Source organism: Mobula hypostoma, chromosome 18 (genome assembly GCF_963921235.1).
Source record: "Mobula hypostoma chromosome 18, sMobHyp1.1, whole genome shotgun sequence".
NCBI lineage: Eukaryota > Metazoa > Chordata > Chondrichthyes > Myliobatiformes > Myliobatidae > Mobula > Mobula hypostoma.
Window position 1 is genome coordinate 1,835,918 of NC_086114.1, and position 25,133 is coordinate 1,861,050.

Genomic DNA, 25,133 nt, shown 5'->3' on the forward strand with positions numbered 1-25,133 from the left:
ACCAGTTTGCTGTTGCATTAGCAACTTCTTTCAGGGTAAGAAAAGCCAGAAAATCTTTTCCTTTCTATAATAGAAATCATGAAGACTTTAATATACATTGCAGTAGGATGTTATACAATTTCATTTCCTTGAAGATTCTATCAGTTTTTCTTAATGCAGCCACAATGCAAATCTTCCTTGCTTACTGAATGACTTATAAAGTGGAACTAACCTTGAAGATAAAATCAAAGTAAATTTATTATCAAATTAAGTATATGTTACTATATTCTACCTTGAGATTGAAAAATTAGATGTTTTGTTTCTTTTCCAAAGTAATATGCTTGCTCAGTTCTTTAAACAAAACATGGAACTACTTAAGTCCTCCTGATCATCATGTTGGTTCATCCTCGACCGCAGTGACATTTCCGAGTAATATCAACTTGTATAAATACACTATTTGCATTTATACAACACTAACATGTCTCAGAAATGCTGGAGATCTGTGTACAATTCTGATGTCATCAGAAGGGAGTCTGTTTGTCCTCCCGTGGAATGTGTCTATTTTTTCCGTGTGCTTCAGTTTCCTCCCACAGTCCAAAGACTTAACGGTTATTGGTTAATTGTCCTGTGATTAGGCTAGGGTTAAATTGGGGGTTGATGAATTCATTGGGCTGAAAGGTTCTATTCTGCACTGTATAAATAAATAAACAGACAAACTCCTGTCCAGGAAATCATTCTCCGCAGCGAGATCAAATGCAAGCTCTTTATACAGAGAACTCCCCCTGCTCACCCCCTTGTTCCCTATTCCTAGGGTGGTCTAACTTATTCTTGCATCTCACCTCACCACACACACCTACTTGATTTTATTACATATGTGCTCAGTATGATTTAATTAAGCTTCTTAGCTTCATTCTGCAGCAGTACATAAAAGAATATTCAATGCATGCAAGTATCCTCAGGTAATTTATCCTGAATGTGACAAATCAACATTTGGGTTACAATCATGAAGAAATTACAACAAACTTATCTTATACCAGTTAAGTGGCTAGGTTTTTATTGCAATGTTTGCTTGAATTAAAAAATATTTTGATATTAAAATAAGTTCACTTCAACAATAAAGGATTATTTACATTTGAATTCACAGGTTACACATAAATAACGAAAAAAATCAGTAAGTATTGTATTACCTGTACTAAGTATCTTATCTGCCAACTTCTGAAGGAAGGAGGGGATTCGGTGCTGGATGATGGTATACCGCTGATCCCAGTACTTGTCGTTGTAATCCTCCTGAATCTTTTCCTTTTTAAGTTCGTGCTCCTCTACCATGAACTCGCTGCCCATTACAAAGATCAACCAGTTTAATTTTACGATGCAAAGAACAATTAGTCCAAAAACTTAAAAATCTCCAAGCAAAACAGATTGATTTATTTTTCGACAGCGAATGTTTTTCTCACTAATGATAGAAATTGTCTACATTTTATTAAAAGTAAAACCTATTGGATCCCTGCTAATAAATCCCACTTCTCCTCCAATCGCATAACTAAGGATTCTTAGTCAATCATCATTCAATCCTTTGGAATAACAGCAACAATGTGCAGAGTGTGAAGTTGGAGAAGAATGATCTCATGAACTGCAGAATGGACATGTGGGCCCTACAGACCACTTCAAATTGTAGGAGGGAGTGGCGAGCACATAATGATGAAGGGTTAACCAATTTAAAAATTTCATTCCAAGTCTCCTCAGAAATTGAAATCTGTAAATCTTGTTCCCAGGCATTTTTAATTTTGTCTAAAGGAGCCCCTCTCATTCCCAACAACATGCCATACATATTGGATATCGAACCATCATGAAAAGATTTCAAATTAGAAATTACATCTAATAAGTTCTTATCAGGACTCATAGGAAATGTATGTAATTGAGATCACAGGAAGTCTCTAATTTGTAGATATCGAAAGAAATGGGTTTTTGGTAAGCTATATTTAGCTGACAATTGCTCAAACAAAAAGAGACTTCCTCCAACAAACAGATCTTGGAAGCATTTAATACCTAATCTATCCCATTCTTAAAAAACTACATCGGTCATGGAAGGCTTAAAAAAAACAATTAGAAAAGATGGGACCAGAAAGAGAAAATCTCAATAAACTAAAGTATTTTCTAAAGACAAGTTATCTCGTTTTTATCCAAATATATCTCCCTATTGTGATAGATGTAACAATGGAGAGGCTTCACTAATTCATATGTTTTGGACATGCCCGAGTCTTGAAAAATACTGGAAGGAAGTATTCCAAACTTTTTCTGTACTTTTTAAAGTAAATTTTAAGCCTACCCCTTTGACTGCCTTGTTTGGTATTGTTGGAGAAAAAGGCACAACTTTGGAGACATCCAATTTGCATATATTGGCGTTTATTCCTCCTATAGCTAGGAAGGTGGTGTTGCTTAAATGGAAGGATGTTGCTCTGCCTACTCACGCTCAATGGTTACGTGATGTTATGTCATGCTTAAGTTTAGAGAAGATCCGTTGTTCAATTTCTGATTCTAACCAAGACTTTCAAACATTGTGCGGGCCATTTCTGAACTATTTTCAGAATCTTTGATTGGTGTTAAAGTACAGATGTTGGCTAATAACATAAATCACTACGTGATAAGGATTTTTTGGGTCTTTCTTTCTTCACCAAGCAGCTTTGATCTTGGTAGGGGGTTTAGATTTTCTCTATAATAAAACTATCACATTTCAATATTACAATTTAATTTAATTTACGTGTTTGATTACGAATATGGGGTACTGCAATTGTAAGTGTCTTAAATATAATGTATTCCTTACTATTCTTTTTTTTGACTCAGAATATATATCTTCATTCTTCTATGTGGAACTTAATAAAAAATATTGAAACAGAACTGCAGAATGGAATTAAGGTATGACCAAGTAAATAGTCATAGTCATACTTAATTGATCCCGTGGGAAATTGGTGTGGAAGGTGTGGAAGAATAAAGGTGTCAATTCCCAACAGCTTTAATGGCATTAATGTACTGACTAGAGTGTTCTAGGAATGGAGATTATAGTGTCAAACTTAGACAGGAAAAAAATGCAATTATTATTCTTGAATTGAGTGCTGCAAGGAGATTTGGTAGAGATATGAGTTCATAACAGTTCAAATGGCGGGAAGCTATCCTCATAAGCAGACAATTCAAGAGCTTTAAAAGCAGGAAGTTTTTCAACGGGAGTGTTGATTGGAGTACAGCGCAGATGCAATAGGAGCGTTCCTGTGCAAGTCCGGCGAAGAGCTTTAAATACCCAGTCTCTATTAAAGAGAGGTACCGCCTAGTGGAGCAATCATTGTGGGAGCTGTCTTCAGAGTAGTAAGGTTTTGGCTCAACAGGGCTTTGGCGAAAACAGGCAGAGGCAAGGTAAGTAGTTAAGTTCATTCTTTGTTCTTATTTTTTTTTTCTCCAACGGCGTTCTGAGAGGCGGGACTGCGCAGGCGTGTGACGTCGGGCAGTGCAGCGCGGCAGATTTAAAAGGAACAGAGCCTCATTGAGCGGGCAGCGTAGTTTGCGGGCGGCGGAGTGAGCCGGGAGCAGAGTGAAGACTTAAGGGCTTCGGCTCAACGGGCTTAGGCGGAAACAGGCAAGGCGAGGAAGGTTTGGCATTCATTTTCTGTTGTTATTTGAGGAGAGGGACAGTATGAGTGTGAGGGCAGTTTGCTGTTCTCGGTGTCGGATGTGGGAGGCCCTGGAGTCTCCAAGGCTCCTGGACGTCTACATCTGCGCCAAGTGCATCGAGATGCAGCTCCTAAGGGACCACGTTATGGAACTGGAGCTGCAGCTCGATGACCTTCGTCTGGTCAGAGAGAGTGAGGAGTTGATAGAGAGGAGTTGCAGGCAGGTGGTCACGCCGGGGCCACGGGAGGCAGACAAGTGGGTCACGGTTAGGAGGGGGAAGGGGAAGAGTCAGGTAACAGGGAGTACCCCGGTGGCTGTGCCCCTTAACAATAGGTACTCCTGTTTGAGTACTGTTGGGGGGGGACAGCTTACCCGGGGGAAGCGACAGTGGCCGTGCCTCCGGCACAGAGTCTGGCCCTGTAGCTCAGAAGGGTAGGGCAAGGAAAAGGAGGGCAGTTGTGATAGGGGACTCGATAGTAAGGGGGTCAGACAGGCGATTCTGTGGACGCAGTCCAGAGACCCGGATGGTAGTTTGCCTCCCTGGTGCCAGGGTCCGGGATATTTCTGATCGTGTCCAAGATATCCTGAAGTGGGAGGGTGAGGAGCCAGAGGTCGTGGTACACATAGGTACCAATGACATAGGTAGGAAAAGGGATGAGGTCCTGAAAGGAGAATATAGGGAGCTAGGAAGGGAGTTGAGAAAAAGGACCGCAAAGGTAGTAATCTCGGGATTAATTACATTACATTACATTAATGCCATTAAAGCCTGTGCCACGCGACAGTGAGAGTAGGAATGCGATGAGGTGGAGGATAAATGCGTGGCTGGGGGATTGGAGCAGGGGGCAGGGATTCAAGTTTTTGGATCATTGGGACCTCTTTTGGTGCAGGCGTGACCTGTACAAAAAGGACGGGTTACACTTGAATCCTAGGGGGACCAATATCCTGGCAGGGAGATTAGCGAGGGCTACTGAGGTGACTTTAAACTAGAATGGTTGGGGAGTGGGAATCAAATTAAAGAGGCTAGGCGTGAGGAGGTTAGTTTACAACAGGGGGATGGGAACCAGTGCAGAGAGACAGAGGGGTGTAAAGTGAGGGTAGAAGCAAAAAGTACAAAGGAGAAAAGTAAAAGTGGCAGGCCGACAAATCCAGGGCAAGCATTAAAAAGGGCCACTTTTCAACATAATTGTATAAGGGCTAAGAGAGTTGTAAAAGAGCGCCTGAAGGCTTTTTGTGTCAATGCAAGGAGCATTTGTAATAAGGTGGATGAATTGAAAGTACAGATTGTTATTAATGATTATGATATAGTTGGGATCACAGAGACATGGCTCCAGGGTGACCAAGGATGGGAGCTCAACGTTCAGGGATATTCAATATTCAGGAGGGATAGGCATGAAGGAAGGGGAGGTGGCGTGGCGTTGCTGGTTAAAGAAGAGATTAACGCAATAGAAAGGAAGGACATAAGCCGGGAAGATGTGGAATCGATATGGGTAGAGCTGCGTAACACTAAGGGGCAGAAGACGCTGGTGGGAGTTGTGTACAGGCCACCTAACAGTAGTAGTGAGGTCGGAGATGGTATTAAACAGGAAATTAGAAATGTGTGCAATAAAGGAACAGCAGTTATAATGGGTGACTTCAATCTACATGTAGATTGGGTGAACCAAATTGGTAAAGGTGCTGAGGAAGAGGATTTCTTGGAATGTATGCAGGATGGTTTTTTGAACCAACATGTCGAGGAACCAACTAGAGAGCAGACTATTCTGGACTGGGTTTTGAGCAATGAGGAAGGGTTAATTAGCAATCTTGTCATGAGAGGCCCCTTGGGTAAGAGTGACCATAATATGGTGGAATTCTTCATTAAGATGGAGAGTGACATAGTTAATTCAGAAACAAAGGTTCTGAACTTAAAGAGGGGTAACTTTGAAGGTATGAGACGTGAATTAGCTAAGATAGACTGGCAAATGACACTTAAAGGATTGACGGTGGATATGCAATGGCAAGCATTTAAAGGTTGCATGGATGAACTACAACAATTGTTCATCCCAGTTTGGCAAAAGAATAAATCAAGGAAGGTAGTGCACCCGAGGCTGACAAGAGAAATTAGGGATAGTATCAATTCCAAAGAAGAAGCATACAAATTAGCCAGAGAAAGTGGCTCACCTGAGGACTGGGAGAAATTCAGAGTTCAGCAGAGGAGGACAAAGGGCTTAATTAGGAAGGGGAAAAAAGATTATGAGAGAAAACTGGCAGGGAACATAAAAACTGACTGTAAAAGCTTTTATAGATATGTAAAAAGGAAAAGACTGGTAAAGACAAATGTAGGTCCCCTACAGACAGAAACAGGTGAATTGATTATGGGGAGCAGGGACATGGCAGACCAATTGAATAATTACTTTGGTTCGGACTTCACTAAGGAGGACATAAATAATCTTCCAGAAATAATAGGGGACAGAGGGTCCAGTGAGATGGAGGAACTGAGCAAAATACATGTTAGTAGGGAAGTGGTGTTAGGTAAATTGAAGGGATTGAAGGCAGATAAATCCCCAGGGCCAGATGGTCTGCATCCTAGAGTGCTGAAGGAAGTAGCCCAAGAAATAGTGGATGCATTAGTGATAATTTTTCAAAACACGTTAGATTCTGGACTAGTTCCTGAGGATTGGAGGGTGGCTAATGTAACCCCACTTTTTAAAAAAGGAGGGAGAGAGAAACCGGGGAATTATAGACCGGTTAGCCTAACGTCGGTGGTGGGGAAACTGCTGGAGTCAGTTATCAAAGATGTGATAACAGCACATTTGGAAAGCGGTGAAATCATCGGACAAAGTCAGCATGGATTTGTGAAAGGAAAATCATGTCTGACGAATCTCATAGAATTTTTTGAGGATGTAAGTAGTAGAGTGGATAGGGGAGAACCAGTGGATGTGGTATATTTGGATTTTCAAAAGGCTTTTGACAAGGTCCCACACAGGAGATTAGTGTGCAAACTTAAAGCACACGGTATTGGGGGTAAGGTATTGGTGTGGGCGGAGAATTGGTTAGCAGACAGGAAGCAAAGAGTGGGAATAAACGGGACCTTTTCAGAATGGCAGGCGGTGACTAGTGGGGTACCGCAAGGCTCAGTGCTGGGACCCCAGTTGTTTACAATATATATTAATGACTTGGATGAGGGAATTAAATGCAGCATCTCCAAGTTTGCAGATGACACAAAGCTGGGTGGCAGTGTTAGCTGTGAGGAGGATGCTAAGAGGATGCAGAGTGACTTGGATAGGTTGGGTGAGTGGGCAAATTCATGGCAGATGCAATTTAATGTGGATAAATGTGAAGTTATCCACTTTGGTGGCAAAAATAGGAAAACAGATTATTATCTGAATGGTGGCCGATTAGGAAAAGGGGAGGTGCAACGAGACCTGGGTGTCATTATACACCAGTCATTGAAAATGGGCATGCAGGTACAGCAGGCGGTGAAAAAGGCGAATGGTATGCTGGCATTTATAGCGAGAGGATTCGAGTACAGGAGCAGGGGGGTACTACTGCAGTTGTACAAGGCCTTGGTGAGACCACACCTGGAGTATTGTGTGCAGTTTTGGTCCCCTAATCTGAGGAAAGACATCCTTGTCATAGAGGGAGTACAAAGAAGGTTCACCAGATTGATTCCTGGGATGGCAGGACTTTCATATGAAGAAAGACTGGATGAACTGGGCTTGTACTCGTTGGAATTTAGAAGATTGAGGGGGGATCTGATTGAAACGCATAAAATCCTAAAGGGATTGGACAGGCTAGCTGCAGGAAGATTGTTCCCAATGTTGGGGAAGTCCAGAACGAGGGGTCACAGTTTGAGGATAAAGGGGAAGCCTTTTAGGACCGAGATTAGGAAAAACTTCTTCACACAGAGAGTGGTGAATCTGTGGAATTCTCTGCCACAGGAAACAGTTGAGGCCAGTTCATTGGCTATATCTAAGAGGGAGTTAGATATGACCCTTGTGGCTACGGGGATCGGGGGTATGGAGGGAAGGCTGGGGCAGGGTTCTGAGTTGGATGATCAGCCATGATCATAATAAATGGTGGTGCAGGCTCGAAGGGCCGAATGGCCTACTCCTGCACCTATTTTCTATGTTTCTATGTTAAATCTTGAGAGAATAAGGGTACGTCTACAGAGTCAGTGTTCTGTTCTGGGTGTCAGATATGGGATTTCTGGGAGACTTCCAGCCTCCCCATTGGCCACATCTGCACCAAGTGCATCGAGATGCAACTGCTTAGGGACCATATTAGGGAACTGGAACTACAGCTCGAAGACCTTCGGCTTGTTAGGGAGCTACAAGACAGTAGTCACTCCAAGGCTACAGGAGACAAATGGGTGACCGTCAGGAGAGGGAAAGGAGAATGCCGGATAATGGAGAGCACCCCTGTGGCCGTCCCTCTTAACAAGTACTCCATTTTGAGTACTGTTCATGGGGGGAGGGGGGGAGGAAACGACCTCTCTGGGAGAAGCAGCAGTGCCCACACCTCCAGCACTGAGCCTGGCCCTGTGGCTCAGAATGGTAGGGAAGTGAAGAGGATGGCAGCAGTGACAGGGGACTCTGTAGTTTGGGGGACAGATAGGTGATTCTGTGGATGCGAAAAGGAAACACAGATGGTAGCTTGCTTCCAGGTGCCAGGGTCCATGATGCTATGATATTTCTGAAAGTCCCCATGATATCCTGAAAAGGGAGGGTGAGCAGCCAGAAATAGTGGTACATATTGGTACCAATGACGTAGGTAGAAAAAGAGAGGAGGTCCTGAAAAAAGAATACAGGGTGTTAGGAAGGAAGCCAAGAAGCAAGACCTCAAGGGTAGTAATCTCCGGATTGCTGCCTGTGCCACACGACAGTAGAATAGGAACAGAATGAGGTGGCGGATAAATGCCTGGCTGAAGAATTGGAGCAGGGGCAGGGATACAGTTTTCTGGATCATTGGGACCTCTTCTGGGGCAGGTGAGACCTGTACAAAAGGGACAGGTTGAACTTGAATCCAAGGGGGACAATATTCTTGCGGTCAGGTTTGCTAGAGCTGTTGGGAGTAGTTTAAACTAATCTGGCAGGGAGATGGGAACCAGGATGATAGAGCTGAGGATGAGCCAGTAGGTTTACAAGTAGATGATGGATGTAATATGAATGTAAGGAAGGACAAGCCAAATGCAGACAGAGCAAAGAGTTAGACTGTACCACAGAGGCAAAATTCAAAAGGGCGAGAAATGCAGGACTGAAGGTGCTGTATTTAAATGCTGTAGCATTCGGAATAAGGTGGACAAACTCGTGGCGCAAACAGATTGGTTGGTATGATGTGGGCATAATTGAGTCGTGCCTGAAAGAAGCCCATAGTTGGGACCTTAACATCAAAGGATATACTTTGTATCGAAAGGACAGGCATGAAGGCACAGGCAGCAGAGTGGCTCTGGTGGTAAGAGATGGGATTACATCTTTAGAAAGAGGTGACATAGGGTCTGAGAATGTTGAATCTTTGTGGGTGAAGTTAAGAAACTGCAAGGATAAAAGAAACAATATGGAAATCATATATAGGCCTCCAAATTGTAGTGAGGTGCAGGGTTGAGTTCGCAAAGGGAGTTGGAAAAGGCGTGTAATAAGGGTATTACCACATTTATAATAGGGAGCCTCAACATACAAAGATTTGGAAAATCAGGTTGCTGTCAGATCACCAGAGGGGGAATTTGTTGAATGCTACGAGATGGCTTCTTAGGGCAGCTTGTACTTGAGCTGAGCCTACTCGGGAAAAGGCAATCTTAGATCGGATGTTGTATAATAACCCAGATCTTATTAAGGCTTAATGTAAAGGAACCCTTAGAAGAAAGTGATCATAATATGACTGAATTCATACTGCAACTTGAGAGGGAGAAGCACAAGTCATATGTATCAGTATTGCAATGGAATAAAGGGAATTACAGAAGCATGAGAGAGGAGCTTGTCTGGATGGATACTGGAGGAATTCTTTTAGCCAGAGTAGTGAATCTGTGGAATGCTCTGCCACGAACTCAGGTGGATGCCCAGTCCGTGGGTATATTAAAGGGGGAAGTTAATCATTTCCTGATTGGTTAGACAATAGACAATAGGTGCAAGAGTAGGCCATTCAGCCCTTCGAGCCAGCACCGCCATTCACTGTGATCATGGCTGATCATCCACAATCAGTACCCCGTTCCTGCCTTATCCCCATAACCTTTGATTCCACTATCTTTATGAGCTCTATCCATCTCTTTCTTGAAAGCATCCAGAGACTTGGCCTCCACAGTCTTCTGGGGCAGAGCATTCCATATATCCACCACTCTCTGGGTGAAAAAGTTTTTCCCCAACTCCGTTCTAAATGGCTTACACCTTATTCTTAAACTGTGGCCTCTGGTTCTGGACTCACCCATCAGCGGGAACATGCTCCCTGCCTCCAGCATGTCCAATCCCTTAATAATCATATGTTTCAATAAGATCCCCTCTCAGCCTCCTAAATTCCAGAGTATACGAGCCCAGTCGCTCCAATCTTTTGACATATGACAGTCCCGCCATCCCGGGAATTAACCTTGTGAACCACGCTGCACTCCCTCAATAGCAAGGATGTCCTTCCTCAAATTTGGAGACCGAAACTGCACACAGTACTCCAGGTGTGGTCTCACCAGGGCCCTGTACAGCTGCAGAAAGACCTCTTTGCTCTTATACTCAATTCCCCTTGTTATGAAGGCCAGCATGCCATTAGCTTTCTTCACAGCCTGCTGTACTTGCATGCTTGCTTTCAGTGACTGATGTACAAGAACACCTAGATCTCGTTGTGCTTCCCCTTTTCCTAACTTGACTCCAGTTAGATAATAATCTGCCTTCCTGTTCTTACCAAAGTGGATAACCTCACATTTATCCACATTAAACTGCATCTGCCACTCACCCGGCCTGTCCAAGTCACCCTGCATTCTCATAACATCCTCCTCACATTTCACACCGCCACCCAGCTTTGGTAAGGGCATCAAAGATTATGGCGAGAAGGCCGGTGTAGTGGGTCAGCCAAGATGGAATGTTGGTCCACTCGATGGGCTGAATGGCCTAATCCTGCTCTTCTGTCTTACGGCTTATAAGTAACCGGGCAGGATGAAGATTTCGCACGAAAGATTCAAGGAGAATAGATGAAACTTCATTGCAGTAGGTAGTGGTGGCCAAGGAATCTGTGTTCTAAAGGGATTTTAGGGCAGGGGCTTGTGGGAAGGAAGATTATCTGCACAGTGGAGTACGGACAGAGAATGGGATGGAATGGTAATCAGTTAGCACAATCACTGACTGGTGGTTTCATACCCACCGCTGTATCTAAAGTTCGTACGTTCTCCTCATGACTGCGTGGGTTACCTCTACATGCAAAGTTGCACAGCTTACGGTTAGTGAGTTATGGGCATGCTGGAAGCGTGGTGAACTTGTGGACTCCTGCAGCACATCACAAACAATGATAAAAAATGACATGAAACTATATATTTTGATGTTTTGATATATGTATGAAAAATAAAGTTAGTGTATAACTTGCCCTACAAGGTGTCAGCATGCACTTAATGGGTAAAATGTCACCTTTTTGTGCTGCAACAATGCTCTACCCTTGAACTAATCTTACAGGGATAGAGAATTTTCAATACTGATCTTATACCTGTAAGGATCCTGTATAATTCCCCTGTAGATCCATTTTTCTAAAATTTCAAAGTAAGGAACACTTGCTGCTTTGGTTAGGTAGAGGCACAATTCCTGTGCCTGGTTGTCACCGGTGTAGTTAAATGTTCTGTCATGAAGCACACTCAGCGTTGATCCTCCCATACATTCTCCTTTCTCCACAGAGGTAGCTAGAACAGAACACAATCAGGTATTTATTTACATTTTGCAGAAAATACTTCCTGCAGTTGCTAGAAAATTAAAAAAATTCCTACTGACTATGAATAAGTTTGAAGCTATTAAACGCTTTCACATTTCAAACAAGGATTATTCTCAATTAATAACCTTCAACAATTCTTTAGTTAGTATGACAATTTATTTTCATTCTATCCTAGGCCCTTCTAGCCCTTTGAGCCGTGCTGCCCAGCAACCCCGATTTAACCCTAACCCAAACATGGGAAAATTTACAATGACCAATTAACCTACTAACCAGTATGTCTTTGAATGGTGGCAGGAAACTGGAGGACCCAGAAAAAAAACCACTCATTCCACTGGAAAGACATACAGAGGCTCTTTACAGAGGATGCTGGGATTGAACTCTGAATTCTGACACCATGAGCTGTAATAGCATCACGCTAACTGCTACGCTACAGTGGTGCCCAAATTTTCTACTTGTACTTGCTGCTCTGTTAAAAGCAATGGGTTAAAATGCATGGATAAACTGCCCTTGGTTTCATTTCAAAACTTTTGATGCTTCTCCTTACATAGAAATTATAGGTAAGCGAATAATTAAGAAATACATACAGGGATAGGGATAACATAATACCTATTGATGCCAGAATTTCCATTGTTCTAATGGTTGGTTGAACATAAAACCAAAGTTTCTGTAATGATAGCAGTCCTTGTCTCTGCAAGTGTTCCAGTTGTGTTACAAGGATCATGTACTCCTTCACAAGTGTCCGCATTGCTGCAGCTAAAGCATGGTTTACCTGGCCATATTCAAATGATGACTTATCTTCAATGAACCTGCAACAACATTCAAAACAATTATCAAAGCTGGAAAACAGACAGTTTGTCTTACATGCTCCCTTAAGAGTACGAGACCTCCTGTTGGGAACTGGAGGAGACCAATATGAACAGCATCTCCACAATGACAAAGCAACACCAACTCCATTGATTCCACTCATGTCTCCCAAGCAGATCTGTCACTCCCATTCAAAGGAAGGTCAATGAGCCTCTAGTGGGCAAAGGAGATGCTTCAAAGATAACATCAAAATCAGCCTGGGAAAATTCAACATTACATCTAAAAACTAGGAAGATTTCATTCAATAGATGCACCTGGAGGAAATCTGTTCAACAGTGAACTATGCTATATGATAGTGACCTCCGCTGTGCCGTGGAGAACAAGTGGCAGCTGCTAAAGGATAGAATGAACAACCCAAAAGACCCAACAACTAACAAGACCACTTACTCTTGCCCTCACTGCACCAGAACATGGGGATCCACGTCTGGCCTCCACAGGCACCTGAGGATCCAGCAGTAGACAAATCCTTAAACATACCCGACTTGAGTAATGGTACTACTATATCTGGTCTACGGGCGTGCCACAGCCTGAGTCTGTACACCTGCTTGAGAACAAGATCTGTTAACATTTGGACTTGCCTACCTGGTAACAGAGGAATAGCTTGCTGCTATTGGAAGGATCCTATTCACAAGCTCCTTAACAGACATGTCCAGAGTGGGGTCAACTGTAAAGCATCGGCTGTGTTTGCCCATTAGTGGTTGGGCTGTGATGTATTTTCCATCTACTCCGATCAAAATGTAGAGCAGGTCTTCAACTATCATTTGTTCTTGTGTAGCAAGAGGAACAGTCCCTAATGGAAAAGGAAAGTTTAATGTTGAAACAAATATAATGTACTGAACTGAGTTTTCACAGTCACAACAGTTTGCTCCAAAAGATTCGGTACCAAATTTTTCTACATGTTATAATCAGGCTTACTGTCACCATGACAAATGCTGACACATTGATGTTTTGTGGCCACAGCACAATCCAATAGATAAAATATACTATAAATTACAATAAGAAATTATATATTAAAATTAAATAAATAGTGCAAGAGCTGCATCTTAAAAACGGTATAAAGGAAGGCAGGGTAAAGCACAGATGGGGTAGGTTTCTAGAACATAAGGCATTGGAGCAGAATTACACTATTTAACTCAATCAGTCTTTACCACCCTTCCATCGTGGCTGATTTATTTACTCCCTCAACCTCATTCTCCTGCCTTCTCCCCATAATCTTTGACACCCTTACCAATCAAAAACCCATTAACCTTTACTTTAAATATACCCAATGACTTGGCCTCCACAGCCATCTCTGGCAATGAATTCCACAGGTTAACCACCCTTTGACTAAAGAAATTCCTCCTCTTTCAGCTACGACTCAGAGATGCCCACATCATATCTGTCAATCTCTAACAGCGTTACAAGATCATCTACCTTATTCCATATACTGCAAGTATTCACATATAACATCTTCAGTTCTGTATTCACCACCCTTTTTGATTTTGCCCCTATGTTACTGAAAGTTTACTGCTTATCCCTATCCAAACAACAGTGCATGTAGTTGTATAGCAACTATCCCATCCCTTTAACCTCTGCCCTATTAGATATTAGTGAAATCCAGCAATAGATTTTCCAAACTTAGAAAACCAGTTATTCCAAAGGGACTATTTAAGTAGGCAATGCTCAATGATTTAGATAGAGCCCATGGGAGATGGTTTGACAGATTAAAACTTGGCCTAAGTAGGGCATGTTGAGGTAGGGGTAGACATAACTAAGAAAGGTCAGAGTACAGCGAGCATGTGTCTTCAATTACTTACAATCCTTCCCTAATTTTAACAGTCAAATAAACTGTTGATTAAATTTCAAAACAAGGATAAAAGTTACGTAAAATATGAGTCCACCCCAGACCTTGGATTGATAATGTTAATAAGAAGGCAGATCTTTAACCAAAGCGTGGAAAAGCCATCCAGAATATTTTCTTCCCAGTAGTCACCATGACAAATGTTGACTTATTGTGTGTAGTTAAAGGATATTAACACCCAAAGAATTAGTTCGGTCACTTTTGCAGGAGGAAAAAAAATAACAGAGGAATTATTAACACATCCCGTAGATGCTGGAAATCCAGAGTAACGTAACGTAACATAACACACACACACACACAATGCCAGAGGAACTCAGCAGGTCAGGCAGCATCTATGAAGAGGAACATACAGTTGACATTTCGGGTCAAGACCCTTCATCAAAAGAATCATATATTTTTTTGTAAACCAATTCTGCTATAGGTTTTAGTGAGATGGAATGAAGTTGAGTTTTTGCAGCATATATAGAAATGCCCAAAGGTGCATAATATAAGCTTGATTTGAATAGAGCATTTACAGCTTTAACACAGTAGGGAAGGTATTGACAGCTGGTGAGATCGATGGTTGTGATGGACAAAAGCACCATTTCACTACAAAATTAGATAAGTTTACAAGTTCAAACATCATTTCCTTTATCATATGAATATTTCCAAATTAAATAGGTTTGATATTCATTAACCTAATGAGGACAGTATATAAAAATAATTCTACTTTCAAGTTTGATGTTGAAGAAGGTTTAAATTCCACTCAGTCTACCTACCGATAGAAACGACGGTTTCAGTGATTGGACTGGAACTGGTTATGAAATCCCCCAGAAGCGCTGACCTCTCGTATACCCAAGTTGGGAAATGAGGGATGATCACCCCTGGATTCTTTTTGATGTGTTTGTCACGAAGGAGTTTGCGAACTACTTCCAGTGGCTAGTAATTAAGATTTACAAAATACTTAATGTGTGATTCAATTTACTGTAAATACAACATTCTGACCAGATCCAGTGGTCAGCACACTTTACAGAACCAGTGATCAGGGCTCAGTTCCTGCCGCTGTCTGTAAGGAGCTTGTATGTTCTCGCTGTAACCGTGTGGATTTCCTCCACAGACAGGTTAGGGCAAATAAATTATGGGCATGCTATACTGGCGGTGGAAACATGACGACATTTGAGGCCTGCCCCCAGCACATCCTCAGGCTTGTTGGTCATTGATGCAAATGATGCATTTCACTTTAGACCTTAAGACAGAGGAGCAAAACTTGGCCATACAGCCCACTGGACCTATTCTGCCATTCCATCATAGCCTATTTATTATCCCTCTCACACCATTCTCCTATCTACTCCCTATGACCTTTGATACCCTGACTAATCAAGAACCTATCAACCTCTGCCTTAAATATACCCAGACTCGGCCGGCACAGCCGTCTGTGGCAATAAATCCTACAGATTCACTACCCTCTGGCTAAAGAAAATTTTCCTCATCTCTGCTCAAAAAATGGATGTCTCTCTAGTTTGAGGTAGTACCCTCTGGCCCCAGACTCCCTCATTATTGGAAACATCCTCTCTCCACATCCACTCTATCTAGGCCTTTCAATATTCAATATGTTTCAATGAGATCCCCCCTCATTCTTCTAAATGCCAGCAAGCACAGGCACAGAGCCATCAAACACTGTTCATATGTTAACCTTCTCATTACTGGATTAATTCTCTTGAATCTCCTCTGAACCCTCTCCCTCTCCAATTCCAGCACATCTTTTCTTAGGTAAGGGGCCCCAAATTGCTCACAATACTCCAAGTGCAGTCTGAATAATGCCTTATAAAGCTTCAACTTACATAGTTGCTCTTATATTCTAGTCCTCGCAAAATCAATGCTAACATTGCATTTGCCTTCCTTACTTCTGGCTCAAACTGCAAGTTAACTTTTAGAAAGTTCTGCATAAGGACTCCCAAGTCCCTTTGCAACTCTGATTTTTGCATTTTCTGGCAATTTAGAAAATAGTCCACACCTTTATTCCTTCTACAAAAGTATGACCATTCACTTCCCTGCTCTATATTCCATCTGCCACTTTTTTGCCCATTGTCCCAATCTAAGTCCTTCTGCAAATACCCTGCTTCCTCAACATTACATTCCCTTCCACCTATCTTTATAGCCGCTCTAATTCCTCAAAACTAACTGCCCCTCCACCTATCTCCATATTGTCTTCAAACTTTGTCCTCATCCAAATCAGCGACGTATAACTAAAAAGAATCAGTCCCAACACAGATCCTCATGGAGCATCACTAGTCACTGGCAGCTAGCCAGAAAAGGTTCTCTTTATTCCCACTCTTTGCCTCCTGCCAATCAGCCACTGCTTTATCTATGCTAGAATCTTTCCTGTAATACCATGGGCTTGTAGCTTGTAAAGCAGCCTCAGCGTGGCACCTTGTCAAAGGCCTTCTGAAAATCCAAGCACACAACATCAGCCAATTCTCCTTTGTCTATCTGGCTTGTAGTTTCTTCAAAGAATTCCAACAGATACGTCAGGCAAGATTTCTTGTTTGTACTATGCTGACTTTGGCCTATTTGGTCACGTGCTTCCAAGTACAATGAAACATCATTCTTGGTAATAAGCCTCAACATCTTTCCAACCACTTAAGTCAAGCTAACTGGCCTATAATTTCCTTCCTTTTGTCTCCCTCCCTTCTTAGAATGGGGTGATATTTGCAATTTTTCAGTGCTTCTTGAAAGATCACTACTAATGCCAACACAACCTATTCAGCTTCCTCTTTCAGAACTCTGGAGTGCAGTCCAGGTGATTTATCTACTTTTCAGACTTCTCAGCTTCCTAAGCACGTTCTCCTTAGTAATAGAAACCACACTCACTTTGTTCCCTGACACTCTCACACTTCTGGCATTCTGCTAGCATCTTCCACAGTGAAGTTAACACAATACTTCCTTTTGTTTGTCCGTTATTTCTTTGTCCCTCATTACTACCTCTCTAGTGTCATTTTCCAATGGTCCAATATCTACTCTCGTCTCTCTTTTATTCTATATACCTGAGGAAAAAAAACTTCTTGTACCCTCCTTTATATTATTGGCTAGCTTGCCTTCATATTTAATCTTTTCCTCTTTATCGCTTTATAGCTTACTTTCATATTCCATCTCTGCCTTCTTAATTACTTTTTTAGTTGCCTTGTTTTTTTTTAAAAAGTTCCCCAATCCTCTACCTTCCCTCTAATTTTTGCTATATCATATGCCCTCTCTTTTGCTTTTATGCTGTCTTTGACTTTCCTTATTAGACTCATCCTGCATTTAGAATACTTCATTATTGGGAGGTACCATTCCTGAATTGCTCCCAGAAACTCCAGCCAATGCTGCTCTGCCATCATTCCTGCTAGTGGCCCCTTCCAATCAACTTCAGCCAGCTTCCCTCTCATGCCTTTGTAATTCCACTTACTCCATTGTAATATTGATTCATCTGATTTTAGCTTCTCCGTCTCAAACTGCCAGGAGAATTCTATTATATTGCCTCCTAAGGGTTCCTTTTTCCTTAAGCTCACTAATCGAATCTGAGTTATTACATAACATCCAATCCAAAATAGCCTTTCTCCTACAGGAGCTGCTCTTAAAAAGCCATCTCATAGGCCTTCCACAAATTCCCTCTCTTGGGAGCCAACACAACCAGATTTTACCAATCTACCTGCATAGTGAAATCCACCATGACTATTGCAACATTACCCTCCTTACATGTCTTTTCTAAATCCCGTTGCAATTTGTAGCCCACATCCTGGCTACTGTTCAGACCCTGTATAGAACTCCTATCAGAGTATTTTTACCATTGCAGTTTCTTAATTCTACCCACAAAGATTCTACATCTTCTGATCCCATGTCACTTCTTTCTAAGGATTTGATTTCTTTTTAAAAAAACAAAACCACACCACCTGCTCTGTGTAACTGTCTGTCTTTTATGTATCTTTGGATCTTAAGCTCCCAACTATCATCTTTTTCAGACATGACTCAGTGATGTGCATAACATACCTGCCAATCTGTAACCGTGCTACAAGTTCATCTACCTTATTCCGCATATTGTGTGTATTCAAATATAATACAGTCAATCCTGTATTCATGACCCTTTTTGATTTTGCCCCATGTTAGTTTAACTCATCCCACTGACTGCAGTTTTCCCCTATCATCTTCCCGTCCATCCTCACACTCACTGTACATTTCATCTACTTGTATACCAACGGCCCATCCTCAGCCCTATCACTATGGTTCCTACCCCACTGCCAAATTTGTTTACACCCATCCCAAAGGCTCTAGCAAACCTGCTTGCAAGGCTATTGGCACCCGTCATATTCAGATGCAACCTGTCTTTTTTGTACAAGTCACAAACAAGGGAAAATCTGCAGCTGCTGGAAATACAAGCAACACAACACAAAATGCTGGAGGAACTCAGCAGGCCAGGCATCATGAATGGAAAAGAGTAAATAGCCAAAGTTTCAGACCGAGACCCTTCATCAGGACTGGAGAAAAAAGATGAGAAGTCAGAGTAAGAAAGTGGGAGGGAGGGGAGGAAGGAAGATGATAGGTAAAACTGGGGGGGGGGAGAGGGGTGAAGTAAAGAGCAGGAAGTTGATTGGTGAAAAAGAGCTGGAGAAGGGGGCAACCTATTTTAATTCCACTTCCCATTCCAACATGTCAGTCTATAGCCTCCTCTACTGCAACAATGAGGCCACACTCAAGTTGGAGGAGCAACATCTTATATTCTGCTTGGGTAGCCTTCAACCTGATGCACGAATTTCCAGTAATTGTACTACCCCCCTCCCATCATCCCCCATTCCCATTTCCCTCTCTCTCTCTCCTTATCTCCTTACCTGCCCATCAGCTCCTTCTGGTGCTTCTTTCCCTTCCCTTTCCTCTGGGGTCTTCTGTTCCCTCCTATTAGATTCCCCCTTCTCCAGCCCTTTATCTTTTTCACCAATTGACTTCGCTGCTCTTTACTTCAACCCTCCTCCCTCCCGGTTGCACCTACCACCTTGTATTTCTTCCTCCTCTCCCCTCATCATCTTCTAACTCTGACTGCTCATCCTTTTTCTCCAACCTTGGCCGGAAATGTCGACTGTTTACTCTTTTCCATAGATGCTGCCTGGACTGCTGAGTTCCTCCAGCATTTTGTGTGTTTTGCTTTTTGTACAGGTAGTACCTTCGCCAGAAGAGATTCTAATGATCCAGAGATCCGAACCCCTGTCCCCTGCACCAATTCTTCAGCCATGCATTCATCTGCCAAATCATCCTATTCTTACCTTCACTGGCACGTTTTTGTGCACATGTAGCAAATAAAGTATTTTTATTAAATGATTATGTAACATAACCGTGGAATGTCATGAGCAATGCTCCACAATCCACAATGGAGGAAGAACAGTATTAATGTACTGTGCACAAAACTAGCACAAGTTCAGCAATGATCTAGTTCTTTTGCATTTTCACAGTAGGAAAGAGCCTACAAAAGTACAAACATATTAAAGAAAACAAAAGTCTCTTACCTGTTGCGAGCTTGAGCTAGTAGTGACGCTACCCAGCTGTTTGCGGAGTTCCTCGAGCTCCTGCAGCGAGAGTTTAGCAGTGGTTGAAGGGACACTGAACGTTGCAGCACTGCTAGTCAAGACATTGGCGGAGTGTTCTGCCCGGTCCTTTGCATTCTGCTGCAGATACTGCAGGGTCTATCATAAAAATAAAAAATCAATTTGCCTTTAAATTTGCAGAATTTAAATATCAAACATTTTTAACTCCATTTCTTGCTTGTAATTAACTAGGTGAGGTGAACAATTTGGCCCTAGAATCTTTACAAAACCTATGCTCAGATAATTCAGACACGAAGAAATCTGCAGATGCTGGAAATTCAAGCAAAACACACACAAAGTGCTGGTGAACGCAGCAGGCCAGGCAGCATCTCTTACTATCTCTTCTTTCAGTTAGTCCTGACGAAGGGTCCCAGCCCGAAACGTCGACTGTACCTCTTCTTATAGATGCTGCCTGGCCTGCTGCGTTCACCAGCAACTATTATGTGTGTTGCTTGAAAATTCCATCATTTCACTTTTCACCTAAGCTCATCCTGTTTCTAGTCCCACCGACACAATTCAAGATCGTTTAATGTTATTTCCAATACACAAGTGTAAAGGAGAATGAAATAATTGTTACTTTGGCTCTGATGCAAAACACAAAAGAACAATAATATAAAGAACACAATAATTTAAAAACACAATAAATACAAATACCCAAGATAGTTTATAGATTGATTGTAAGTCCATGAAGTGACAGTAGGTAGGAGTGTCTGTACATAAGGTGACTCTGACAGGAAGTGATAAAGTTGTGGTGGTTGGGGATGTGGAGGGGTGGTTTAGTGGGTGGAGGTGTTGATTAGACTTCAAAAAAAAAAGCATCCATTAGTCTTGCCAGACCATGGATCTACGCCTGGAAAGTCTTCACTCTCCAGGACGCAGGCCTGGGCAAGATTGTATGGAAGACCAGCAGTTGCCCATGCTGCAAGTCTCCCCTCTCCACACCACCGATGCTGTCCAAGGGAAGGGCATTAGGACCCATACAGCTTGGCACCGGTGTTGTCGCAGAGCAATGTGTGATTAAGTGCCTTGCTCAAAGACACAACATGCTGCCTTGGCTAGGGCTCGAACTCATGACCTTCAGATCGTTAGTCGAATGCCTTAACCATTTGGCCACATGCCCACACGTGATCAGACTTACTGTTTAGGGAAAGTAACTGCTTTTGAATCTGGTGACCCTGGCGTGGACTCAACATAGCCTCCTCCTTGAAGGGAGTGGGATAGACTGTGAATTTGATGAACAGCAACATCCCAGGAAGAGCCAGTGTCTATCCCACAGATGTCATTGAGACACCTGTAGAAGCACAGTCCCGAATGTTGAAGTTTTCCTAGCCACACTTCCCCATGCAGTTCAGGGGCAGAGCACAAACAAACTGCAAAACCCCCAATAGTTATCCTGGGAAAACTGCACATCGAATCTGTGCCAGGAAAGCAGAGGGACTGCTGAGGGGAGAGTTATGTATTAAAGAACCAAAGGAAAACCAGAGCTGTCGGAAATCCAAACTATAAACAGAAAATGCTGGACAGACTCAACAGATCAGGTCACATTAGACGATGAATATTTCCAGATTTTTCTGCTTTAATTTTAAAATACTAATTTAATTACATTTCTTATCAAAATTTTGTTCATTGTTCTTAATTGCTTAATTTAAAAACTGTTCTTAAAAATTAGAATTTTAAAAAAACTTAAAAAAAATAAACATTTGAAGGAAAACCTCCCTGTTTTACGCAGAACACAGGTGGGTCTTAACTCTTAACAATATCACAGGTAAGTTTAACGAAGTTTTCAGTAACCATTTCAATAAATGGAATCCAAAACCTTCACTTTACAGAATGTGACACAAATAGGTCAAAAAATGAAGATTTACTTTAAAACTCATCACCTCTTTATCTTCAGTAAGTTTTGATAATAGATAAACCAGTGGATCCAGATTCCGTATGTTGATTGATTTTAGCTCATCATATTTCCTGAGAAATTCCTCTGGTGTTCTAGAGAACTCAGTAATTTTTACCTTGGTAAGTATAACAAATAAAACATTAGCTTTTATTCAGTTTTATACAAAGTTCTGTACTCTCCTTCAATCACTTCTGCAGCCCCTCCAACCACTGTCAGAATTGGCCACCGCTGAAAATAATATCCCCTTTCACCCCATCCCACCTTCATCAGAACTACCCAGCACTCAGCAGTAGGATGCAGTACAATAAAGGCTGATTTATACTTCTGCGTCAAATGGACGCCGTAACATACACAAGTGCCCTACTACTTGTGCGTTGGTGTGCCTGCGTCGCTCTGCAATTCGGGCACGCTGTGCATGCGCACACACCTGCCCATGCAAGGCTTCATGGTCACGGTAGACTTTTTCAGGGTAAACAAGTTTAAAGCGAGTGTCTTTTTTCATAAAAGGGAAATGTGTCCTCCACAATTCCGGAGGTCTGTAAAGCTTTATGGAAAGCATTGCAGCCAGAGTTCCTTCCCTGCCCTTGTCGCCCAATGGGAAGCTATTGCAGCGTAGGAGGAAGTGCAATGCTACCAAGCGGACCAATCACAGTTGTTGTGGTCTGCATTGCCATGACGCGCAGTTACATTTTGGGAGAGGTGCGCGTCAGCCTACGGCGTCAATTTGACGCAGAAGTATAAATCAGCTTTAAAACTTCATCACATATCGCAGCATTCACCCATTATGTGTTTGCTAGCTCTCTGAAAGAACTCTCCATATAATTTCCTTTCCATTTCTGGTCTTCAGTTCATTTGTCCCTTGTCTAATTCACTCAATGAAAAGGTATTATTGAATCTGTTTTTGCCATTCTGTAGGGCAGTGCATTCTAAACTTTAACTATGATGTACATTCAAAACAATAAATTAAATTACTAGTAAATATAAAGGGCAGGGTAGGATGCATTACCTTTGCACTGTGAGAAGATACGGTAGTTGTGACATACGGAGTTCGATTTTTTTGAAGGAGATCAATGTACACTTCTGCGCCATCACCACCACGAATTCGAAGCAAACTGAGCAATTCGTTCACATCGTGATGGATTCGAAATTCACTCATGGTGTTTTTCTGTAAATAAAACAATGTAAATGCACTGAAGAATTTGGTCAAAAGGGAAAATAATTCAAATCACAGCAATGAGATCGCACCTTTCAATACATCTAAATTCACCATTCGGCAGCCCTCTGCTCAAAGGAAATTTGTTACATCAAATATTCGTGTAACAAAAAAAATTAAAAAAGGAATAGCAGACATGGCCAATAGATTAAATAAATTGCAGTGTTCTAAAACACAAGGGATGCTGCAGATGCTGAAAATCCAAACCAACACAAACAAGATGCTGGAGGAACTCAGCTAGTCAGGCAGCGTCTATGGAAATGAATAAACAGTTGATGTTTCAGGCCGAGACTCTTCTTCGAGGTGTATTCCTCCAGTATTTTGTGTGTGTGTTGCAATCTAAGTGAAGTTGGCTCTCCTTTAACTGGTTTCATGTCAATTAAAATTGTGTCAAATAAAACCTGGTGAATTTTGACAGAAAATACTTTTAAAATAGCTAGACTTACTGATAAGAATAAAAAAGGATGGGATGCTTATGGAAAAATTTAAATCTAATCCAGACTTAATCACATGTGAAAATAATTTTTAAAATTGTAGATGTAAGGGTGAAAACACTGGAAACACACAGCTGAGGCACCACTGCCAACAAAGAAGCCGCACACGCTTTAATCGCAAGACCCTTTGTCAGAGAAAGAAAAGCAAAATTAAGTTAGTTTTCAGAAACAGAGAAACTGGGAATATCAACCAAGTTAACTTCACAGCTGGATTGTGCTTCTTTCTGCACTGACATTGCAAATAGCAAATCCAAGGGATGTAACCTAGCAAGTCAGACCACACTGAGAAAAAGATAGCAGAGCCCGTTCTAATGGAATGCTAAACTGTTTCTCTGTCCACTGGTGTTGTGTGACTATCTATGGAAATGAATAAACAGTCAATGTTCCAGGCCCAAGACCCTTCATAAATCCTGTTTATTCATTACCACACGTGCTGCCTGACCTGCTGAGTTCCTTCAGCATTTTGTGTATTGTTGTAAACAATCAACTTCTATAGTCCATATTTAATTAATATTGGATAAAATTATGCCACTAAGCTCTGACAACTAGGCTATCTGCTAGAATTTTGTGACACATTCCAGAAGTAAAGTGAAAAGAGCTTATTTTTTGAATATTTGAGCACCCTATGATTAGAAACCTATTTACTAAATATTCTCGCTGACTACATGCAATGTATAGAAACTTACTTATATGTATTATTGATGTGTGTAATTCAACATTATTATCTCATTACACAATGAATATGATCATCTCAGTTCAAGGTGATGTGGATCTGCGGGAAAAACGGGGTGCGTTTATTCAACAACACACATCAAAGTTGCTGGTGAACGCAGCAGGCCAGGCAGCATCTATAGGAAGAGGTACAGTCGACGTCTCAGGCCGAGACCCTTCGTCAGGACTAACTGAAAGAAGAGATAGTAAGAGATTTGAAAGGTCTCGGCCTGAAACGTCGACTGCACCTCTTCCTAGAGATGCTGCCTGGCCTGCTGCGTTCACCAGCAACTTTGATGTGTGTTGCTTGAATTTCCAGCATCTGCAGAATTCCTGTTGTTTGCGTTTATTCAACAGTTTGCCTCTCGACTCCAATATCGAGTTTATTTCTGCCCTCAGCGCGGTCCCAAGGGCCAATCCCACCCTCCAACACTGGCTCCCTGCCTCAGCGTCCCTCTCCCCACTGATCCCCGGACCCGGACCCGGACCCGGACCCAGCCCCAGCCCCAGCCCATCAGCCACCCAGCTGCCAGGCCCCATCGTGGGCTGTGCCCAACCATTCAAACCCCGGCCCCGGCGTACGCTCGGTACCCAACAGCCCGGCTTGCGGCTGCACGCCATCCGTGGCCGGACAGGGGAGACAGGTTTCAGGGCATCAGTGATGTGCACCGCATCACCCGGACCCTTTACCCCCGGGCGCCCACACTCCCGAGGCGGCATCGGATTCAAGTGGGCGCCACCACCCCGGACGGGGCCTTCCTCCACCTGCCGTCCCGCCCCTCATTCCATTTACCGGGCGCTGGCGGAAGGCTCGGATCCTTCTCACCGCTACTCCTCTCCCGCCCGCTAACGCCCTCTTCCCGTCGAGGCCAAAACAAAGCGTGCGCCGCCCTGCAGCGGCTCCGGGAGACCCGCGACGCCGTCACTCGGTTCCGCCTCTCCCTCTCAAACAAAGGGACGGGGCGCAGTAACACGGCAGGCGCTAGGACCGCGGCGGCGACAGCACGAACGACAGGGGAAT

The 25,133-nt window shown here is 42.6% G+C and overlaps 1 protein-coding gene across 2 annotated transcripts in view; it reads right to left on the minus strand.

Moving 5' to 3' along the window:
- tubgcp2 (tubulin gamma complex component 2) overlaps positions 1-25,084 on the minus strand; it is a 67,548-nt gene extending 42,464 nt beyond the window's left edge. The window contains exons 1-9 of one of the 2 annotated variants that reach the window (XM_063070305.1): positions 24,906-25,084; positions 22,701-22,859; positions 21,681-21,809; positions 19,723-19,899; positions 14,971-15,130; positions 12,955-13,162; positions 12,115-12,314; positions 11,290-11,479; positions 1,167-1,312 (exon numbers count right to left, since the gene is read on the minus strand). In XM_063070305.1, coding sequence (XP_062926375.1) covers positions 1,167-1,312; positions 11,290-11,479; positions 12,115-12,314; positions 12,955-13,162; positions 14,971-15,130; positions 19,723-19,899; positions 21,681-21,809; positions 22,701-22,850 — 1,360 coding nt within the window. In that variant the 5' untranslated portion in view covers positions 22,851-22,859; positions 24,906-25,084. Of the gene's footprint in view, positions 1-1,166; positions 1,313-11,289; positions 11,480-12,114; positions 12,315-12,954; positions 13,163-14,970; positions 15,131-19,722; positions 19,900-21,680; positions 21,810-22,700; positions 22,860-24,694; positions 24,850-24,905 lie in introns of those variants that run through there. The other variant, XM_063070304.1, reaches the window with a different exon arrangement.
- Positions 25,085-25,133: the final 49 nt, after the last annotated feature.